At 31.9% G+C, this 19,368-nt stretch overlaps 11 protein-coding genes across 11 annotated transcripts; 7 read left to right on the top strand and 4 right to left on the bottom strand.

Moving 5' to 3' along the window:
* The first annotated feature begins 329 nt into the window (after positions 1 to 329).
* On the top strand, positions 330 to 2,851 carry NAEGRDRAFT_81225 (viral A-type inclusion protein). The gene is made up of 4 exons (XM_002672513.1): positions 330 to 621; positions 665 to 776; positions 823 to 1,359; positions 1,401 to 2,851. The coding sequence occupies exons 1-4, from the start codon at positions 371 to 373 to the stop codon at positions 2,799 to 2,801; spliced, it is 2,301 nt and encodes a 766-aa protein (XP_002672559.1). The 5' UTR covers positions 330 to 370; the 3' UTR covers positions 2,802 to 2,851.
* On the bottom strand, positions 2,846 to 3,618 carry NAEGRDRAFT_72497 (uncharacterized protein; the record flags this gene model as incomplete). Its single annotated transcript, XM_002672448.1, has 4 exons — positions 2,846 to 3,017; positions 3,061 to 3,163; positions 3,206 to 3,420; positions 3,473 to 3,618. 4 exons carry the CDS (start codon positions 3,616 to 3,618, stop codon positions 2,846 to 2,848), a joined length of 636 nt encoding a protein of 211 aa, XP_002672494.1.
* A 459-nt stretch (positions 3,619 to 4,077) lies between these two features.
* NAEGRDRAFT_59222 (U4/U6-associated splicing factor HPRP3) lies at positions 4,078 to 5,601 on the top strand (the record flags this gene model as incomplete). The annotated part of the gene is made up of 1 exon (XM_002672512.1): positions 4,078 to 5,601. One exon carries the CDS (start codon positions 4,078 to 4,080, stop codon positions 5,599 to 5,601), a length of 1,524 nt encoding a protein of 507 aa, XP_002672558.1.
* Positions 5,602 to 5,948: 347 nt separating this feature from the next.
* On the bottom strand, positions 5,949 to 6,662 carry NAEGRDRAFT_72495 (uncharacterized protein; the record flags this gene model as incomplete). Its single annotated transcript, XM_002672447.1, has 1 exon — positions 5,949 to 6,662. One exon carries the CDS (start codon positions 6,660 to 6,662, stop codon positions 5,949 to 5,951), a length of 714 nt encoding a protein of 237 aa, XP_002672493.1.
* Positions 6,663 to 6,757: 95 nt separating this feature from the next.
* On the top strand, positions 6,758 to 7,188 carry NAEGRDRAFT_81223 (uncharacterized protein). Its single transcript, XM_002672511.1, has one exon. The coding sequence runs from the start codon at positions 6,765 to 6,767 to the stop codon at positions 7,173 to 7,175; it is 411 nt and encodes a 136-aa protein (XP_002672557.1). The 5' UTR covers positions 6,758 to 6,764; the 3' UTR covers positions 7,176 to 7,188.
* A 624-nt stretch (positions 7,189 to 7,812) lies between these two features.
* Positions 7,813 to 8,472, bottom strand: NAEGRDRAFT_72493 (uncharacterized protein; the record flags this gene model as incomplete). The annotated part of the gene is made up of 1 exon (XM_002672446.1): positions 7,813 to 8,472. The coding sequence occupies one exon, from the start codon at positions 8,470 to 8,472 to the stop codon at positions 7,813 to 7,815; it is 660 nt and encodes a 219-aa protein (XP_002672492.1).
* Positions 8,473 to 8,566: 94 nt separating this feature from the next.
* Positions 8,567 to 9,235, top strand: NAEGRDRAFT_72492 (uncharacterized protein; the record flags this gene model as incomplete). Its single annotated transcript, XM_002672510.1, has 1 exon — positions 8,567 to 9,235. The coding sequence occupies one exon, from the start codon at positions 8,567 to 8,569 to the stop codon at positions 9,233 to 9,235; it is 669 nt and encodes a 222-aa protein (XP_002672556.1).
* A 169-nt stretch (positions 9,236 to 9,404) lies between these two features.
* NAEGRDRAFT_81222 (uncharacterized protein) lies at positions 9,405 to 11,391 on the top strand (the record flags this gene model as incomplete). Its single annotated transcript, XM_002672509.1, has 2 exons — positions 9,405 to 10,461; positions 10,564 to 11,391. 2 exons carry the CDS (start codon positions 9,405 to 9,407, stop codon positions 10,629 to 10,631), a joined length of 1,125 nt encoding a protein of 374 aa, XP_002672555.1. The 3' UTR covers positions 10,632 to 11,391.
* Positions 11,392 to 14,892: 3,501 nt separating this feature from the next.
* On the bottom strand, positions 14,893 to 17,739 carry NAEGRDRAFT_72489 (BRCT domain-containing protein; the record flags this gene model as incomplete). The annotated part of the gene is made up of 1 exon (XM_002672445.1): positions 14,893 to 17,739. The coding sequence occupies one exon, from the start codon at positions 17,737 to 17,739 to the stop codon at positions 14,893 to 14,895; it is 2,847 nt and encodes a 948-aa protein (XP_002672491.1).
* Positions 17,740 to 17,974: 235 nt separating this feature from the next.
* NAEGRDRAFT_52241 (uncharacterized protein) lies at positions 17,975 to 18,427 on the top strand (the record flags this gene model as incomplete). Its single annotated transcript, XM_002672508.1, has 1 exon — positions 17,975 to 18,427. One exon carries the CDS (start codon positions 17,975 to 17,977, stop codon positions 18,425 to 18,427), a length of 453 nt encoding a protein of 150 aa, XP_002672554.1.
* A 313-nt stretch (positions 18,428 to 18,740) lies between these two features.
* NAEGRDRAFT_52240 (uncharacterized protein) lies at positions 18,741 to 19,094 on the top strand (the record flags this gene model as incomplete). The annotated part of the gene is made up of 1 exon (XM_002672507.1): positions 18,741 to 19,094. One exon carries the CDS (start codon positions 18,741 to 18,743, stop codon positions 19,092 to 19,094), a length of 354 nt encoding a protein of 117 aa, XP_002672553.1.
* Positions 19,095 to 19,368: the final 274 nt, after the last annotated feature.

The raw sequence follows: 19,368 nt of genomic DNA, 5'->3' as shown, positions 1-19,368 counted from the left end.
ATCAATTTATTAATAATTAAACCAACAATGAATTGATTGGAAGCTGATATCAAATTGTTGAACAATAGGGCACCGTTACGGAATGTGAACATGTAATTGAAACTTTACCTGATTCCATCTCTTATATTCGAAATTATCACTACTAAGCAATAAAGAAGGCAAACTTAAAATCAAAACCAGTCCAATTCATTATCCTTCTTAATGTTCAGTTTAAAGATGTTCTACATTACCAACTCTTGAATCAATGCAACACTTCTTGCCTTCCGATTCCTCATGTATCACATGAATTCTTGGTGCAAAAATCTATTTTTGAAATTAATTAGAAGAAAAAAAGCCTTTTTATCATAAAAGCAAAAAGAATTTTATTATTATGAAGCATCATCAAATAACAACAACACCTCCGAAACTTTGTCAATTTAAATGTCTTGATGTGATTGATTCACCTTCTTCTCCATTGTTAGATGAGAGTAATAATACCAATGCAGCCACCACCTCTTCTTCTATTCTTGCTGATCAACAACAAGAAAACGGAACTCTCATTGCTCAAGTTGAATTGATTGTAGCAAATACAGGAGAAAGGCTACTTGATTTGAATAATAATGTACCACCTACTCTGACAAGGTTTGTTTCATATGAAAACACTCTCCAATTACAATTTAAATAGTTGGAGTGATTTTGGATCGTTTATTGCTGATCGTTTGAAATTACAAACAACTCCATTAATTATTAATAGTGATGGATATGCTCCTCATAGATTGAGTTCTTGTTTGCAACAGGTAGGTTGATGATGACACAATTCTAATCGGTTGAAACCATTAACAGTTTAAAAGAAGTAATAGGTTTTATATAATCATTCCTGAAATAATTGAGGATCAATTACTTTTAAATTATAAACAAGATCAATCGAGAGAAGACTCATTAGTGGAATCGTGTAAAATTCAATTTGAATCATTGGAAGTATTTCTTAAATATATTGAAATTATTCAACAAAAGTATGCCACCAAATTGGAGGAATTACATGGTAAATTGGAAGAATGTAAAAATATGAATTTCGATCACGTTTCGGATGTTATTGTGGATAAAAAGTTTGGAGGAAAATCGTTAATTGATTATTTTAAGGAACCAGAGAAGAATCTCAGTCTATTCAATGAAAAGATATTTCCAAAATATAATGAATTGAAGTTAATGTTGTCACAAAAGTTCTCCTCAATAGATTTACAAAATAGTTCTTCTGATATCATTACAAGAAGAAAGAATGTAACAGATGAGTTCTATAGAATTTGCAGTTACACGATCAAATTTTCAGTTTCTTTCAGTAATTTGAAACTTATGATTGACAGGTTTTATCCACGTATTAAAGTAAGTCTTTCCATCAAATATTGATGTAATAACTTCAAAAGGCATTGTCAACTCTTGATAGAACATACGAGCTTACAATTTTAGAATTGCACCAGAGAAATAAGTTTAGAAATATTCTGAGTGCTACTATAGACGAAATTAACTCATTCATAAAAGAAGAAAATGAAAGAAGAAACTACTTTATCGACCTGATCACAGAAGATAGTAATTATTCACTTGTCAATATTTCTACAATAATACCATGTGTTGAGCAGACAGTTAGTTATGTAAATAAGAGCTCTTTTATCACTCCAGACCTATCTCTGAGTGATGAAACTGTAAATGAGTTAGTTAAAAAACACTCTCAAAGTCTCTTCAAGTTCAAAATCAAATACTCAGATATTGATGACTCTTTAGAAAATAGTTCTGACTTTTCATTTGTAAAGACATTCTCTTTTCTGGGATCCACAAAGAATAGTAAAGAGTTGACAGAGCTCTCTCAAAAAAATTCAGAATTGAATATGAAACTTTCTGAAATCACACAACAAAATGAAGCATACGAAAAGCAAATCGAAACTTTACAGTCAAATTTGCAATCAGTAATACTTACCAAGGATGAAACATGTACAAAGCTCGAAGCCATTTTGAAAGAAAATGAAGAATTGAAGAGGTTATTGGAAGAACACAAGAAATCTTCCGAATCTCACTCGAAACTAATTGCTGAAGAGCAAATGAAAACAAGTAATTTAATGACGAGTTTGACTGAAAAAGAACTGGAATTGGAAATTTATCAAAAGAATATGCACATATCCGAGGATGCCATGAAAGAGTCTGCAGACCTAAAGAAGAAATTGGAAGCCAGTGAATCAAAATCAAAGGGTCAACTTGTACAAATTAGCTCTCTTGAAACTGAGGTGAAAAATTATGAATCTAAACACAAGCAGTTACTTGCAGATATGGACCTATTAAAAAAGACCAACGATACACAAAAAGAATCCTTAGATGAAAATCAAAAGACCATAGACTCGCTTAAGCTTGAAAAATCAACCTTAACGGATAATCTATCTAGTGTGAAAAATCAATTGGAGGAGCTTCAAAAATCCATTACAAATCTCAATAAGGAGAAAGAAGCAGCCATCTTGAAAAATTATGAGCACAAGGAATTGTTACTTAATTTAACTCCTCTGCTTAACTTTATGTTGCAATTAATAGACCAACTTGCCACTTATTATCTTCAAATTGAGGGTGGTATGAATTTGCATGACAAGAAACACACCAAGTTTGCAAATGCTTATGCAGAGCTCTTAGCAATAAGAGATATTGCCGACAAAAAAGTTAAACAAATTAGTCAAATTGTTGGTACAGAATCTGTATTTTCAGAGTTTAGTGATATTTGTGATATTAGTGAGCTTGTTGGTGGATTACTTGAAAGATGGGATGCCATATCTAAATTACTCAAATAAATTGATAGACTAGTGATACAAATAAATAATAATAAATAATTTAATTAAACAGATTTAGTTGAGTTGTTGTTGCTACTACCTTTGCCAGCAAAGACAGAAATAAGAACAATAACAATAATGGCAATAATAATAGCGAAAATGATAATGGCAATAAGAATAATAATAATCAAACGCTTTCTCATGCTCCATTTCAACTTTTTACCACCTCTTTGGAATCTATTTTAAATTAGTCAACTAAAATCATTGAATTTCAACTTACTCTTCACCTTGTTGAGCTAATTCTTCTGTTGTTTCAATCAAACCATCCATAACAACTTGGTTGGCCAAAATCTTGTCAACGTTTTCAACCATGACATCTCGGACTGAATTCATTAATACAAAGTAGAATAAATATTGTCACTTACCCTTGTCAATTTCGTTTTGCAATCTTTGAATCTTGTCATTATCTGGATTGTTATAGAATTTAACCTTTTCCTTCAAAAGATTTTTATCGAGATTATTCTTCAATGTTTCATTTTCAACTTCATCAATCAAACTCCAAGAAACTCTTTGTTTGATTTCTTGAGTAGCAATACAAAAATAATAATATCTACCACTGTACTTGACATAAATATTATTACTGTTTTGTTGATACAATATAATCAATATTGTATAAATATAATTAAACCTACTCGTCGTTTGTTAATACTCTCTTGTGATTAGTTCTCTCCAACTTTGGAATAACTTTATCCAAAAGAACACTTCTCAATTTTTGTTGTGATGGATGTTCAGCAATAACATCAGCACCATCAGTTACGAGAAAATATTTAATAGGCATGTTTTATCCGATCAATTTATCCAACTAGATATTCCTAATCAATAGTAATAATAATTATATTATTCAAATTAAACCAATAACAATAATCAAAGAACTCTGAGAAAACTTCCTCTTGAGTAACAGCTAAAGTTTGAAATTTTTTTTTAAAAATCTAAATAAAACCCATCTCCCCTCTTTGGTCATTAGCCATCAACTACATTTTAAAAAATAGAACCGTTGAGGAAAGGCTTTCGCATCAATATAAAAATCAAATAGATTCTATTTGAAAAAGTTACCTTGTTTTTCTAATGGTTACTGATTGGATGGTGAACCTATTTGGTATTCAAAAGAAAATGAACTACAATTCTTTGAATATTTTAAATTGGAAAATTATTTCAGAAGGCTTTTTTGTTAATTGTTGTTTGATTTTGAAATGATGAAAAATTTAGGCTTTAATTTTTTGATTCACCTTCAAAAAAAATGTTTTTAAATAGAAAGCAATCATCATCATCTTCGACGCAACAACAACGAGCAGAACATCAGCAACAACAGGAAAATGATGGTCGGGATGGTGCTGAACAAAAGGAAGAGGAAGTAGATTATGGATCATTAATTATGGATGAGTTTGGTAATTTGGTGGATGCTAATGGTAAAATTATACAATCTAAAAGGACTGTCAGCAGTGCAAAGATTAATCAAAATAGAAAACAAAAGAAGGAAAATATTTTGAAAATTGAAAAGCCACCAAATATTAAGAAATTAGATTTTTATGATTCTACTTTAAGTGTTCCAAAGGCTGAAAGAAAGAAAAGAAATAGAGGATTAGCTTTCCATGAACAAGGCGAATTTATTGAGAAAGCCAAAATGATGAGAGAATTGGAAGAGGAAGAAAGACAAAGAGCACTTTTGAAAGAACAATTGGAAAAAGAACGAAAGGAACAAGAAAAAATTGAAAAAGAAAAGGAAAGACTTCGATTAATTCAAGAAGAATTAGAAATTGGAGAATTACACATGATGCTAGGTTGTAGAAGAATTGAGGATTTTGAATCAACTATTCCAGATGCTTTCTGGTGGGATAAAAAGATTCTTAAGAGTTGTAAAAAAGCAGATGAAAATGTTAATAACCATGTAGATATTTATCAGAGAGATTTTGATGCAGAAAATGAAGTGTATTCTATCAAGGAGAAATTAGTGAAACATGATTTTGTGGAACACCCAATCATTGTTGATCCACTCAAGAAGAAGGTTGATGCTGGTCCATTACCTCTCATGTTAACAAAGAAAGAACAAAAGAAGATGAGAACACAACAAAGAATTCAACGTGAAAAGGAAAATCAAAGAAAGATTGCTCTTGGATTGACACCTCCTCCACCACCAAAGGCCAATATGGGAAATTACATGAAAGCTCTATTGGCTTCTGGTCAGGATGCAACTGAATTGGAAATGAAAATTAAGAAGGAAATTGAGGAAAGAATGCAAGCTCACGAAGAAAGAAATAACAATGAAAAGTTAACCAAGGAGCAACGGAAAGAAAAGAAAATTAGAAAGATTACTGAAGATGCCGAATCAGAACTCATTACAATTCTCTATTCTATACCAAATATTGCTCATCCTCAAACCAGATTCAAGATTAATACTGCCAAAGAAAAGGGTATAACAGGAGCTGTCCTATCATATCCATCCCAAACAAGAGACAAAGATAGAATTTTACTTATTGCTGAAGGAGGTAAAAAGTTTTTAAAGAAATACGACGATGTAATATTAAATAAGATTGACTGGTCAAAAGTTGAAGGTGTACAATCAGAAAATACCATTCCAACACAATCAGACAACCAACCTAGTGCCAGAATGTTATGGAAAGGAACTGTTTTAAAAAGAAATTTCCAATACTTTAAATTCCAAAAGTTTGAGGATGAGGAATCCATCAAAAATTATCTGAATGACCATGGATGTATCCATTATTTCGATGTTTTTGCCAATGATAAGAATAGTAATACAGTTTAATTTATTTTTGAGTGAATTCAACATCAACTAGCACATCATAATCAGTTTCATCTATTGTAAGACTTTCCAGTAGAGTTGATAAACGCAGTTTATGAGGTGCTTCTTTTCGTTTATCATCTATTATGATATAGATCCAAAAATCTCCAAGTTCCTCATTAACACAGATTGGGTAGCAAGCATCTACACCCAAAACACAATCAGCAGCATCACCAATTAATACAATACGATCAACATAAGATAGAATAAATTCAAAGTTCTTAATTTCCTCAATAACAAACAATTCAATTTTCAGCCCAATAATTTCAGAAACTAGTGAACTCTTGACTTGAATTAAAGTTATAATAAATCTAAATAATAGAATAAAACGTACATTGCTTTCCTCCCCACTTAATTAGGGTAAATAATCTCAAAGAATCAGGTGAGAAAAACTTGACATCATTATAAACAATTGGAATTCTGGAATCGTAAAATTCTGGAAATTCACCACCCAAACGTTTTACATTATCTACAATCTTTTTCGAAAAGAATTTATATGGATCCACAGGAATAGGTCCAAATTCACTACAATCACAAACAGCAATAGCTGGTTCTTCAGTCTTAACTTTGGTTGATAATTCTTTAGGAGCAGATGAAGAAGATTGTTTCTTCTTTCTTTCAGTTCTTTTCAATTCCTGACTAAATAATGAATACATTTCTTCCTCAGGTTCTTGTTTTAATTCCATTTCCTCTTCCTCATCATCTTCATCCACAATTTTATACTTATTTCTATTACCAGAGAGAGGAATAATAATTTCATCTCCTGATTCTGATTCTTCAGCTTGTTCATCATCATCCTCTGAGGATTCCGATAATTCCTTCTTTTTCTGCTGTGTCTTTTTAGTCTTTTTCTTATTCTTCTTTGGTGTTTTAGGACTTGAAACAATATAATCATCAGTAAACGAGTTATTACTCAATCGACGTTTTCTCTTTCCGTGAATAATATTCACTTCTGATACAACATCTCCTTTAACAGCTGTTCTCTTGGATCTATCAATAGGAGTTGTTCGAACAACTTTGGTCATCTTTTGTATGTACAAAAATCAAGGTAATTTTTTACTTGTTTTATTTGATGATGAAATTAAATGTAACGGCTAGAAATCTAAAAATTGCAGCCAACAACAAAAATGCAAAACAAAAATGTTCTCCTGAAGAGAGTGACCTTGGAAAACAAGGCTGGCTTGTTGGAAGATGGTTTTGTTGTGGATTTCTCTCTGAATGTATTGGAAAATTTGGAAAATGTACACTGGAAGATAACCTATGTGGTGGATATGGCTAATACTAAACAGTCGGTAGTTTTGGGACAGAGTGAAGTGATGAATTATTCACCTTCGGAAGAAACAACATTTAAATATCAAATTGATAGAATTAATTTGGATGGAGTATCGCCAATGTTGTTGAATAATGTAGCTGTTATTGTTGTAGCTTTAGTTGATCAAAAGGATGAGGAATTATTCAAGTGTTCAATGGTTGTTCAAGCTGAACGTAATGAACAAGATGGAAAGATTTATAGAACCATTTTCAATCCTACTGAATAAATTTTCCTTTTACAATGATTTATTAATTATTGTTTTAATATCTATTAATTCCAATAATTAAATAAGAATAAAAAAATATTAAACAACATGATAGAGGAGAGTTTCATATCCAGCAGGGCAAGACTAAATGAAATCAAATTGAATGAATGGAATTTAACAGATACAATAGGTCATCGAGGTGATGGATTATTAATATCGGAAAATTCATGTAGTGGTCATTACATGACTTCTAAACATGTGACTAGACTTTCTTCCTTGATCCGACATTTATTTCCCTCAAAAGCAATGGAAAGTGATTTATCAATTTCTCATCTATCATCACAATCAAAATATATTGGATTGAAACGTAGCAATAGGAAACAAATAGATCCATCTTTCAAAATAGTGGAAAATATAGAAAAATTAATGAATGAAAGAGGAAATATTCTCACACTGCAAGATATTAAAGAATATAAAATTGGAGCTCAACCTTATTATATGGATGATGATGGTGATATTGCAAATGAATTTTATGAGGTTATGAAAGATAAATATGGAAATGAGACTCTTGTGAAATTGTGCCCTTAATGAACACAACATCTACTTGGTGGCAGTAATGATGGAAGTATGGCTTTAGTTAATTGATGGGAATGAGAATTTACATGGTAGTTTTCTTTGCTTCCAATTCATTCAACTCCTTTACAATTTTCCCTAATTCTAGAGCAGATTTGAGAGCATTTACAAAATATGATTGAGCTTGAACTAAATCTTCTGAAAGTTGAATGGTTCCATACCAATAAATAGGATTCTTCTTTTTTAAATTTTCTTCATAGTCAGCTTCCAATTTGGAGCCATTTGATTCCTCAGTTTCCTCTGTTTCTTTTTTCGATTTTCTATTCCTGAGTTTGGATTTTCCATTTTCTTCTTCATCCTCTTCTTTTAATGATTTATCAAAATGGCTGGCAACATTATCAAAATCTATAATTTCCAATGATTGTGAATCCAAATGAATTTTTGATTTTAATATATCTTCATTAGGAATATGCTCGATTCCTAAATATTCAGCACCCATATTCAATCTGGTTGTAGACAAACCAAAAAATCCACTTTTAATATTTGGTATCAAATCATTTTTATAAATATTCATATATCGATCAACAAGTGATAAATAATTAATTGTATATTCTTCTGTTATTTCCAAATTTTCTTTATCCTCCTTTGTTACTTTTGACTCATCAGCAGTTAATGTTACTTCCTTTTCTTCAATAACTTCGGAAGTTTGTGTTGCTGGTGGAGAAGATTTTTGTTTTTTTGGCATTTTTTCTGATTCCGAAAACCAATTCCGAAGAAGGTCCTAAAAAGAATATCAAAAAATTGATGAAAATTTATTTTTAGAAAACAAAATCAAAAAAATGTTTGGATTGGTTAGTCCTGGAAGACCTTGTTATGCAAATTTTAATCAAGTGGGTGAAAATCGTTGGTTTATACAAATACCTGATAAAGTGAATGGACAATCGATATCGGAGTTGACGATTTTTGCATTGCCAAATGTTGGAATGCCTCCATTAAGCCACGGATTTACAATTTATATTTCTAAAGATTCAAATAATTGGGAATTTTTGGATTTCTTGACAATTGATAAACCAAGTACACATATTCACGTTCCTTTATCCTTTGATTCATCATCAAGTGTTCAATCTGCTTTCCAAGGAATTAATTATAATAATAATGTTGATCAATTATTTGTTGGTATTTCCTTAGAACCAATTGATACAATTAATAATTTGACTTGTAATGCTGTCGGAAAACAACAAATGGAACAATCTCAAGTTCAACAATTAGTCAAGGCTATTGCCAATGATTTATTCAATTTCATGTCAAGCTTTACTAAGCCATATCAAGTTAATGAATCAGGTACTATGAGAGAAATGCTCGTTTTGCCAACCAATATTCTAGATACATGGTTACAAAAGTTTTTAAACAAACTAAGACTTAATCCTCATTGTAAGTATTATGAAACTAATATATTCCAACATCTTATTAACTCAAATTGTAGTCTACAAACAACAAAATTAATGTAAATATTAAAGCTGCCAATAGGAGAAGTTAGATTACTCTTAATGTACAAAAACAATGCACCACTCATTAATTTATCGATTAATTCATTCAAATTCATTATTAATTGATTAATTTTAGGCTTTAAAAAAAATAAAACAACATTGAAAGAGATTTAGAGTAAATTGTATTACAATGAATCATGAGAACGATGCTGAGGATGAGGAACAAGGCTTGTCTGAAAATGCAACAAGGCTTGTTTTGGAGGAGAATGAAGATGATATGGAAGATGAATTAAACTTGTTTGATATTGAAAAGATGTGTGAGATTCACTATTTACTACCGAATGAGGAGATTATATCATTGATTGAATCATATGTTTTGGAGTTTCTATTTAAATTGATTGAGAATGATGAAAAGAATGGACAAGATTTGATTTTAAATTATTCATTCGGAACAAGGGATTCGAATCAGTCTAATGGAGAAAGGCTTCATCAAATAATTAAATCAAAAAGTGGAACATTTGAGAAGAAGAGTTTGAAAAATAATCATCTTAAGAAGAATCATCTTGTTTGGCTGTTGATGAAGGATGTTCATTTACTGTTGAATTGTAGGAAGAAGATTACTCAGAGAGAATTGTTTTATATGAATGTTACTACATTCAGGGATCAAATTCAATGTAATAGATGTTTGTCAACTGTTGGTGATGTGTTGAAGGTTGACAGATCCTTATTGAATATCATTTGCATGAGTAAGGGATTTATTTACAGCAATGATGGAAGAGGAAATAGCTTGTTATCGCTTAATGGAAACAAACAGGCCTCAGTGGAAAGCATTCCAGGAGATTTTCCCTCAATTGATTATTTTGGAAATGTGGACACTGTGTTAATTATTGAGAAAGATGCAATATTTAGAAGACTTGTGGAAGATAAGATTTTCAAACTTGTTAGGAATTGTTTGTTGATTACTGGATGTGGATATCCATCGATTGTGACTCGTTATGTTGTGAAACATGTTTCTACTAGATTTCCAAATGCTAGATTATATGCTTTATGTGATTTCAATATTTTTGGATATCAAATTATGAGTACATACAAGTATGGAAGTGTTGAAATGAGTAGACACAAAGTTCAACAAGAGTCAGCACTCAAAGATAGACTTCAATGGCTTGGAATGAATTACGAAGATGTTAAGGACATTCCACATTATTACAATCAGCCAATATCTCAAAGAGAAATTAATCTTATTGATCGTCATATCAAGGATTCCATCAAAAGAAAAGAACTAGATCATGTCAGAGATGAATTGCAAAGTATGAAATTAAGAAAATTCGAAATTGAGATAATCATTACAGTGAAGGGATTAAACTTTTTATCAACATATCTAGCTAAGAAAATTTCAAAATTTAATATTGTTAAATAAATTAAAAATTATACATTTCAGGATGGTCCAATTTGATTTGGAAATCAATTTCACACAGTGTGTTCACACATGATAATATTAATTCTTGAACGTGAGGATCTAATATAGATGCTTCAATATTGTAATATCTCTTCAGTATAGCTTGATTCTTGAATATTAAATTAATAAAATTGAATAATCTGTGATGATTCAATGCCAAACACAACCAAGTTCTAAAATGTAAATGCCTATCGAAAAGCAGCTCGTTTCTAGTAATGGATTTAGAAATAAGGAGTGTGTAATGAACAAAATCAAAGTAGTGTAATTGTTCATTACTCAAACCTGAAGTGTCAATTAATTCCTGTTGGGCAATGGCAGTCGACAACCCACTCTTTACATAATCAGGCAATTGATATTGTAAATAATAAAACATTTCAAGAATTACACTCCATATGTGATAGTATCCTTTCATTACTGATTGGAATTTAATTCCCTGCTTGAAAATTCGTTCAAGAATTGGACACAGAGTACATCTGGCAAACTTTGATATGTGAACTAGATCATCAACTTTGAGATTCTTCTTAGATCCAACAAATTTAGCAATATCCTCTGTTGCTCTTGTGAGTTGAAGTACATTTTCAACACTTCCTTTCAAATGAATATTAATTGCATAAACATCAAGTTTTTTTGGAGTGTATCCTAAACAAAAGTTCATCTGATTCAATAATTCAACAATTGAGAGGAATTCATCTCTATGAGTACTATCTACCATGATTGATGTTGGATCATAAACTGTTGATAAGTAATTATTACAATATTTACAAATAAAATTGAAAATATCAACCAATTCACCAATATCCAACAAGAATTCCATTAAACTAATATCCTTGGATTGTTGATATTGTTGTTGATATTTCTGGGCATATTTCTTTGAATCAAAATATTCCAATAACAAGTGAATTCTATGAGTATTCATATATCTCAGTGATGGATCATTAATCATTACCAAACTGTTATCAGAAACACAATCGTATAGAATACTGTAGAATGTTCTTTCTGACATTCCAAAGAACTTCTTTTTAGTTCTATTCAAACAAACACTTGCCAATATTTTGATAAAGTGATCATAGTATTGAGCTGTATATTGTGAAAGTGTTCCATTTTGAGTATTAATTGGACTATACACAATATCATGTTCCACAAAATGATCAAATTTGGTGACTGTTATCACACCATTATTTCTAGGATCGCCTCCATTGCTATTAATGAGAATGAGTATTTCCTGGTGAAGTTGATTAAGCAGAGGATGGTTTGATATTTTGTGTTGTCTCATCATGAGTTTTACCATTTCCTTATTGTTAATATCCAATGTATTACTCACTGGTTTGGAAATCATCCTTTCAAATCTCTCCAAGAGTGAGTTTTCTTTCTGCTTCAACTCATCTTGCCATTGCTTCTTATTTTGGAGAACAGATGCTTGAGAGAAGACTGTCTTTTTAGGTTTTGGAGTTGGAAATTGAGGAGAGAAGGTAACTGTTTGTTCTGCTTTCTTCTCAATACTTGTTTTAATGGTTGGCAATGGTTGTTGTTCCTTTGGAGACATGGAACTGACGATTGGACTGCTATTCTTTGGAGTAAAGTCTTGATCCTTCTTTGGTATTTCAGTTGGAGTTGAAGATGGTTTTCTCAAAAGAATATCAAGTGGTATTGGTGATGATGCAATATTTTCAGAACTCTTCTTGTCATCCTCTGTTAACACATCACTATATATTGATCCAAGTGATTCTAAAAGTGAAGCTTTTGGTTTTGGAATTTCATCTTCATCATCTGACATTTCGTAATCACTATCAGAAAGCTCACTAATATCAGATTGAGTATCTGTACTTCCAGTCTTTTGTTTATCTGTCATTGGAGATCTGATAGAGTTGATTATCTTACCAGAATCACTATTTTTTGTAATCTTTTTAGTTTTTGGAATTGAAATCTTGGTTGGAATCTTCTTGACCGTTTTTGTTGCAACAACAGCTGCTGATGGTTGTTGAATATTGGTCACTTGTTCTTCATATCCATCATCATCTGCAAGAATGGAATTCAACAAGGCATCCTTCTTTTCCCTTTCAGTTTGAACTTGTTCCTCCTGTGGCGATTTAACAGAGGAGGCAGTAGATGGTTCAACAGCACTTGTTGAAGTGGTTGGCGAATTAATTGTTGTTGCTTTCAGTGGTTCTGTATTTTCTCCTCTGGCACTCGGTAAGCCATCATCCTCAGCAAGTAAACTATTCAGTAAATCTTCCTTGTTGGTGAGTGGAATTTTCACTACTGGACTCGATGGATTTTTAGGTTCTGGTTGTTTGGGTGTTGATTTTTGAATTGGTGGAGAAGCAACAATCACCTCATCTGCTCCATGTAAATATTTAGAAACGTCGGCATCACCATTGTCAAGTAAATCTTCCAATATTTGCTTGGCATCTCTGAGTAGATCAGTTCCTTTCAGATATGGTTCAAAAGCTTTGATATCAGCACCAATTCTGTGAGTTTGTTTTGTTAAAATGGCTTCTCTCAATTTCTTTTCTGCATTCTTTCTCAAACTAATCTTTTCCAATGTTTGGAGAATGAGATTATACTCCTTTTCAATGTATTTTCTCTCTACCTTGTCATAATCTTCAATGACAGGTTTAAGTGATTGAAGAGCAGTTTCATTTTCCTCAGCAACGAACTTTTTGATTTTCTTTTTGGTCTTGTCAACTGCTTGAAGTCGTTTCAGCAAAATTGACGGTTCTTCAAGCATGTTATTGATAATTTCAGAGCACGAATCATCTTGTAAAAGTGTATCGTCACTAATTTGATCAAGTGTTTCCTGGAGAACTTTGCTGTCTGGATTGTGCAGGACTTCCTTCAATTTTGGTTTCCATTCATTGATTTTCTTTACAATTTCCTTGAATTTGATTACTTTTTGCTCTGATTCAGAAAGATTGATCAAAACCTTAGTGTCAAGTTTGTTTTTCTCTGTCAAGTATTTCAAATTCTTAAATTGTTTAATCAAATTGTCCAACAAATTTGATTTTAACAAATTATTATCAACATGAGTGATTTCTTTTAACTGTTTTTCCAATTCCAAAGATTCTTCCAAATGAGTTTTCATTGCCTTCCCATAGGCATGAATAGGTTGAAATCTTGACCCCTTCTTTTCATATAAATCTGTCAACATTAATTCCAATCCTTGCATTGTTTCTACATTTCTTTCTCTGTAACTATCATCAATTAATGATTTAAACTCATTAATTGTAACTCTCTGTTCACTATCCAGAGTTCTTTTCAATTCAAATTCACTAATAGATTGTAAAATTAATAATTTTGCCTTGACTGCTTTTTGTGTTTTTGATGCAACTTTCACATCAAGTAAATTGGTACTCTGTTGTTGATCATCTTCAATGATGACCACAATTGGATGTGGAAGAATCTTTAAATCTTTGATATTATCCTCTGAATAACTTGTAGAATTGGCTAATTGATAACTACAAGCAAATGGTTGAGAATTCAATGATTGAACAAATATGTGATATTGACCAGGACTCAAATCAAATTTGTAATCATTTTCCTCACCTTTTCCCAATTCGAAACCTTTAGTATGTACAATATTAAAAATTTGATGAACTTGAATTTTGTAACTACATTTAGCATCAGGTGGTTCACAAAATAAAGTAATTCTAATTGTAGATTGTTGTGAATCCATTGGTGTTGTAACAAGAGTACTCCATGAATTACCTTTTTCTATATTTTCTGAATTATGTAATTGATCATTATCATTTTGAATAGTTGATGTCACTGATGATTGACATGAAACATCAGCTCTCAACACTACAGATGAAAATATTCTCAATCCAGTTCCAGTCGTATTCGAAACTTGTACTTTAAATTTACCTGGAGGTACATTAAAAAACACATCATTAATTCCCTCCGTAGTTTGTCCTTCAATCACTTCACCCACTTGTTGCAAATGATAATTCTTATCATCATTAATTATTTGTTGTAATAAACTGTTAGCTCCTCCTAAATTATTTGTCTTGCTATTATTTGATGATTTATTCAAATTCATGGGATTGAGACCAAGTTTTTTAAAATCCATCGTATATCGTTTAGATTCCTTTACTTGACCACCACCACCCAGAGATGATGATGCTGACTCACCATATCCTCCTCCTCTCGGGTTGGAATTGCTCATTTTTTTATTGGTGTTTCATTATAATAATTAGTAGTGACATGTGGCATTGCAAATTCATCACTAGTGGATGATGATCAGATTGTTAGAGTATTGTTGGACTAGCGTGTTAATTGAATTGTCTCCAATTAATTGACCATTAATGGCTACAAATGATTGGATGTGCTGAATAGATTCAACATCCAATCTTGAAACTTGGTGAGTTGTCTTGTACTGTTGATTATTACTGTTATTCACACACAATTGACTGACAACAGTGTTTCCTTGTTGGTGGTTATCAGTTGTTGTTGTTATCACGTTGGAGTTTTTGGAGAGTACACAAAAATCTTGGTCGAGCTTTTCGAATATTTCCACAAAGAGTGATCCCTGTGAAATTGGAAACTTTCTGGAAGATGGAATGGCGAAAATATTGGTATCATTCTCCCTCATCTCTGTTATGCATCCAACAATTTGTAAATCAGATTGTTTTTGTTTGATGAGAACAAAGTCTCCCTGTTGGAATAATTGCTTCCTCCATTTGAGTGTGCTAACCATAATGTGGTCATTGAAAATATTGGTTTTGAAAGGTGGTAGCCATTTGAATTTGTGCTCTTTACATTGTTCCAAGCCAAGACAAGTTTCTCCAACTGTTTTGATATCTTCCAAAATATCAGAAATGACCTGTGTCTTGGTGTTGAAACGTTGATTCGAATAAAAGTGTTGGGATTTGTGACGGGTAGGTCCACAAATATTAAGCTTGTACTTGATATGCTCTACGGAACAATTGACTACTCTTTCAGTTTTTTGAAGCTTTCGTTTTGGATTCGAATAATATTGGGTAGCCCTTAGTGTTGGAATATTTCCACAATAGTATAAACTATCTATTCTACAAATTAACTCCTCATTCAAATAATCCAAAACAACCATATCATGAATGTAATACTTTTCACATATAGTATCACCACTACAAGTTGTAACTCTTGTGAATGAGGTTTTTTGAATGGAATCTTTCTCATTAATATTAAAAAAGTTACCAAACTCAATCTTATCTATGAGATCCATATTGTTGATAACATCAGTTTCATCTGGCAATTCAATTAGTGGCATTGACATTTCCAATAGATTGATCGAAGGAAGTGGTTGCATCTTTCTAGTTATCTGCGAAAGCTCTGCATAGTTTAAAACTTGCTCTTCTGAGAATTTTCTTTCTAGTGTAATTACAATTTGAAGCAAACTTTCTCCATCAAGTATTGGAAGCTTCATAGATGTTGCCTTCTCCACATCTTCTTCAGTAAGCTTATTCGAATCTTTTACAAAAATGAAATTCGATCCTTCACTTGTTTGTGTAGTCAATTCATTATCTATGATGGCTCCACCAGCAACCAATATACTGATCCAACTGGACAATTCTTTTTCATTTCCCAAAATCTTCACTCGACAACCATAGAAAATTCTATTTTCCTTTTTACAGCACATCATTGATGAATTGAATGTTTGTTTTTCAACATGAAGAGTAGATGGATCCAATCTAGAACTAGTTGTACCTCTATCTAATAGATACTTCTGTATAGTCTTCTCATCTGTTATGAGTTTCTTCTCGGTAATTGAATCGAATATCCAATCCTTCTTCAGTATTGGAATATCGAGTAATAGTGCAATTAAATAGGTTGGTTTTGTTGATGTCTTTTCTGAAATGAGTACAGTTTTACCAATTTCACAACTATCCAAATTACTAGATGATAATTGTCTTATAATTGTTCCATTTTCTTCCTTAATTTTCTTTTCCAGTTTTTCTTTATCACTTTCAATAAGAGAATTTGAAATTACAAAACGCATATTTGCAAAGAGCTTCTTTTTCTTTGGAGTTAATTTCTTTCTCTTTCTCACAACCACTTCATCCTCTGAATCAGAAGATAGCAACTCCTCACTTGATGAAATATCCATCAAATCATCTGAATCATCCTCACTCACATCCAAATCATCATGATACTTCTTTTTCTTTGCTGTCTTTTTAATTTCTGTAATCATGTCAGTAAATTGTCGACAGAGACTTTTCTTTCCTCCAACTGATGGAGGTGGTTGAGCTAGAGGAGGAACTTCTTCCACTTTCTTCTTTTTCCACTTTTTAGGAACCTCTTCAGGAGTGGATTTCTTTCTCTTCTTAGAACTTTCTGATTCTCTTTGGGGTGATGGACTACTGTCACTGAAACTACTTTCCACCTTCTTGAATTCGACTTTCTTTTTTGGAGTTTCCTTCTTTTTCTTTGGAGATTTAGTTTCTTTCTTTTCTTTCTTTTCTTTCTTTTCTTTTGTGGATTTAGCCTTTGGCTTAATAGTAAGAGTTGATCCTCCATTATTATTAGTATTACTCGTACTTGCAATACTATTACTGCTATTGCTGCCTTTAAGTGATGAAGATTTCTTACTACTACTTGAAGAACTTGATGATGTATCAGAGGAGCCTCCTTGGGAAGTCTTCTCCGAAGATGATGAATCACTTGAAGACTTTCCTGAATTGTTGTTTCTATTAATTGCTGTAGAGGTGGTGGTGTTGTTATTAAATACATTGTCTTGTCCAAATTCTAATAGTGGAGAATCAATATCAACCAATAAATCATCATCACTACTATCCATTGTATTGCTCATATTGAATGGATTCTTATTAGTGATGGAAGTACTACCTTGTTGAAGATTGAGTAATAATTTACCATTTGATGTATTAGTATTCGGAGGAGACTTTAGTGGAGAATTCATTAAATTATTATGAGAAGGAATGTTTTTAATTTGAGGTGTAATTGGTGTGTGGATGTTAAGTTCATGTTTTGGCTGTTCATCCTCTTCATCATCAGAAAAGCCCATCAATGAGAGAGGAGAAGAACAAGCGACAAGAGTTTGAGTTTCGGAGGGACTACTTGGTGATGATCTGAACATTTGCCTTTTTTTTAAATTTTAAAATGTAACGGCTAGCTTACGGGGATATAACTTCACAAGCCTTCCAAGAAATCATATTTGTTTCTTCTAACAAGTAATTCCTTTTGAATATTGATGCAATAGGAAGATAATTATTACATCATCAGCATTGGGAACTCTTATTCTTGTGGAAAGAAATTAGGCGCCAAATTGAATGATTAAGTCTACAAATAAAATTTAAAAAAAACAACTCACTATGACCACCACTCATACAGTAAGAGTTTCACCTCAATCAAAGATGATCGTCTTGAAGAAGAAGGCTCCAAAGAGTCCTACATTAGGTGTTCCTTCATCGACTCGTAAACAAAGAAATCAAATCAACTCACGAAAGGAGAGGAAAAAACAAAACAAAACAACGATCAAGGATAATGAATTCAAATCAACTAAGCCTTCAAAACAAGAACCTTCTCTATCAAGGAATGATTCATTTGATAATGAAAGGCTTCCTCCTTCAACATCAACCATAAAGAAAGGAGAAGGGTTTCAGTGGGAATCGACTCAATATACTGTATCATCTACAACTATTCAAAAGCCTTCTTTGCCTTCAAGAACTTTGAAGAGTCTGAATTTTAAATCATCAAATGATAATATTTCAGAGGATGACGAGGAACTGAAAGAATATTACAAATTACTCAATGAAAAGTGGTAAACTAGTACAATAGAATAATTATCCAATTTTAAAGAATACTAACTGAATAATAACTATTATTTACATATTTTGTGAATATGAGAAACGTTATTCCGTCTTCTCACCTTTGGTTAACATCGCTGCTGCTTTTTTCACTTGTCAAGCATCCATCACAATTTAAAAAAAATAATTGCTGTCAAGCTGCCATCATCAACCCGAGAAGAACACACACAACGATAAACAGCTTGGACAAGGATTTCATCATCAAATAATTAAAACAAATATATAGAAAATGTCTACATCAAGAAATCTTATAAAACAAAAACTTGAAGAAATGCTCAACGATAAGGAAGGTGAAAAACTTTTGAAACGAACAATTGTAGTATTTGAACTGCCTTTCGTTGCTGAAGAAAAACAAATTCGAGAATTCTTTGAGAAAGTTAGTGGAGGAATTAGTTCTATTGATGTGATCAAAGCTAATGCCCTCGTTTTCAGCTCTGCTGTGATACAATTTAACAAGGAAAAGGGAGCTGAAAAAGCTATTGAATTGGCTCGACATGGTGTAGCTGTTGGTCAATTTGATGGAATTGTTTGTACTGCTCAGGATGTTATTGAAGGAAAGAAACTCTCTAGGACAGCACCAAAGGAAGAAGGAAAAGCAAATGCTGGTGGTTGTAAGAATCAATAATTTGTGATGGCTTCAATAATCATATGAAACCATCTATCAACAACACTACATAACCTTCTCTCTCCCCGAAGTGCTCATCTTTGTTCACTTTCTTTTTCCACACACACTTTCTCTTCCATTCTTTCTCATTTCACTATTTTCTCTCTCCTATTTATTAGAGTAATAATAACAACAACAAACAATTTATAGGAGATTAGACTACCACACAATATTCCCTCCTTCTTTTTGAAATCAAATTTCCTTCCCTTTTTTCACAGTATTCCACTTTTTAAAT

This window comes from Naegleria gruberi (genome assembly GCF_000004985.1).
Source record: "Naegleria gruberi genomic scaffold NAEGRscaffold_53, whole genome shotgun sequence".
Taxonomy (NCBI): domain Eukaryota; phylum Heterolobosea; class Eutetramitea; order Acrasida; family Naegleriidae; genus Naegleria; species Naegleria gruberi.
Note: the sequence above shows the minus strand (reverse complement) of the source record. Positions and strands in the feature narration are given on the sequence as shown.

Excerpts from the sequence above, each read along its gene's own strand:
- NAEGRDRAFT_81225 (XM_002672513.1), top strand. The coding sequence starts at position 371 with ATGAAGCATCATCAAATAACAACAACACCTCCGAAACTTTGTCAATTT. Across the intron at positions 622-664 it reads GTACCACCTACTCTGACAAG|TTGGAGTGATTTTGGATCGT; the intron begins GTTTGTTTCATA and ends CAATTTAAATAG. Across the intron at positions 1,360-1,400 it reads GGTTTTATCCACGTATTAAA|GCATTGTCAACTCTTGATAG; the intron begins GTAAGTCTTTCC and ends TAACTTCAAAAG.
- NAEGRDRAFT_81223 (XM_002672511.1), top strand. The coding sequence starts at position 6,765 with ATGCAAAACAAAAATGTTCTCCTGAAGAGAGTGACCTTGGAAAACAAG.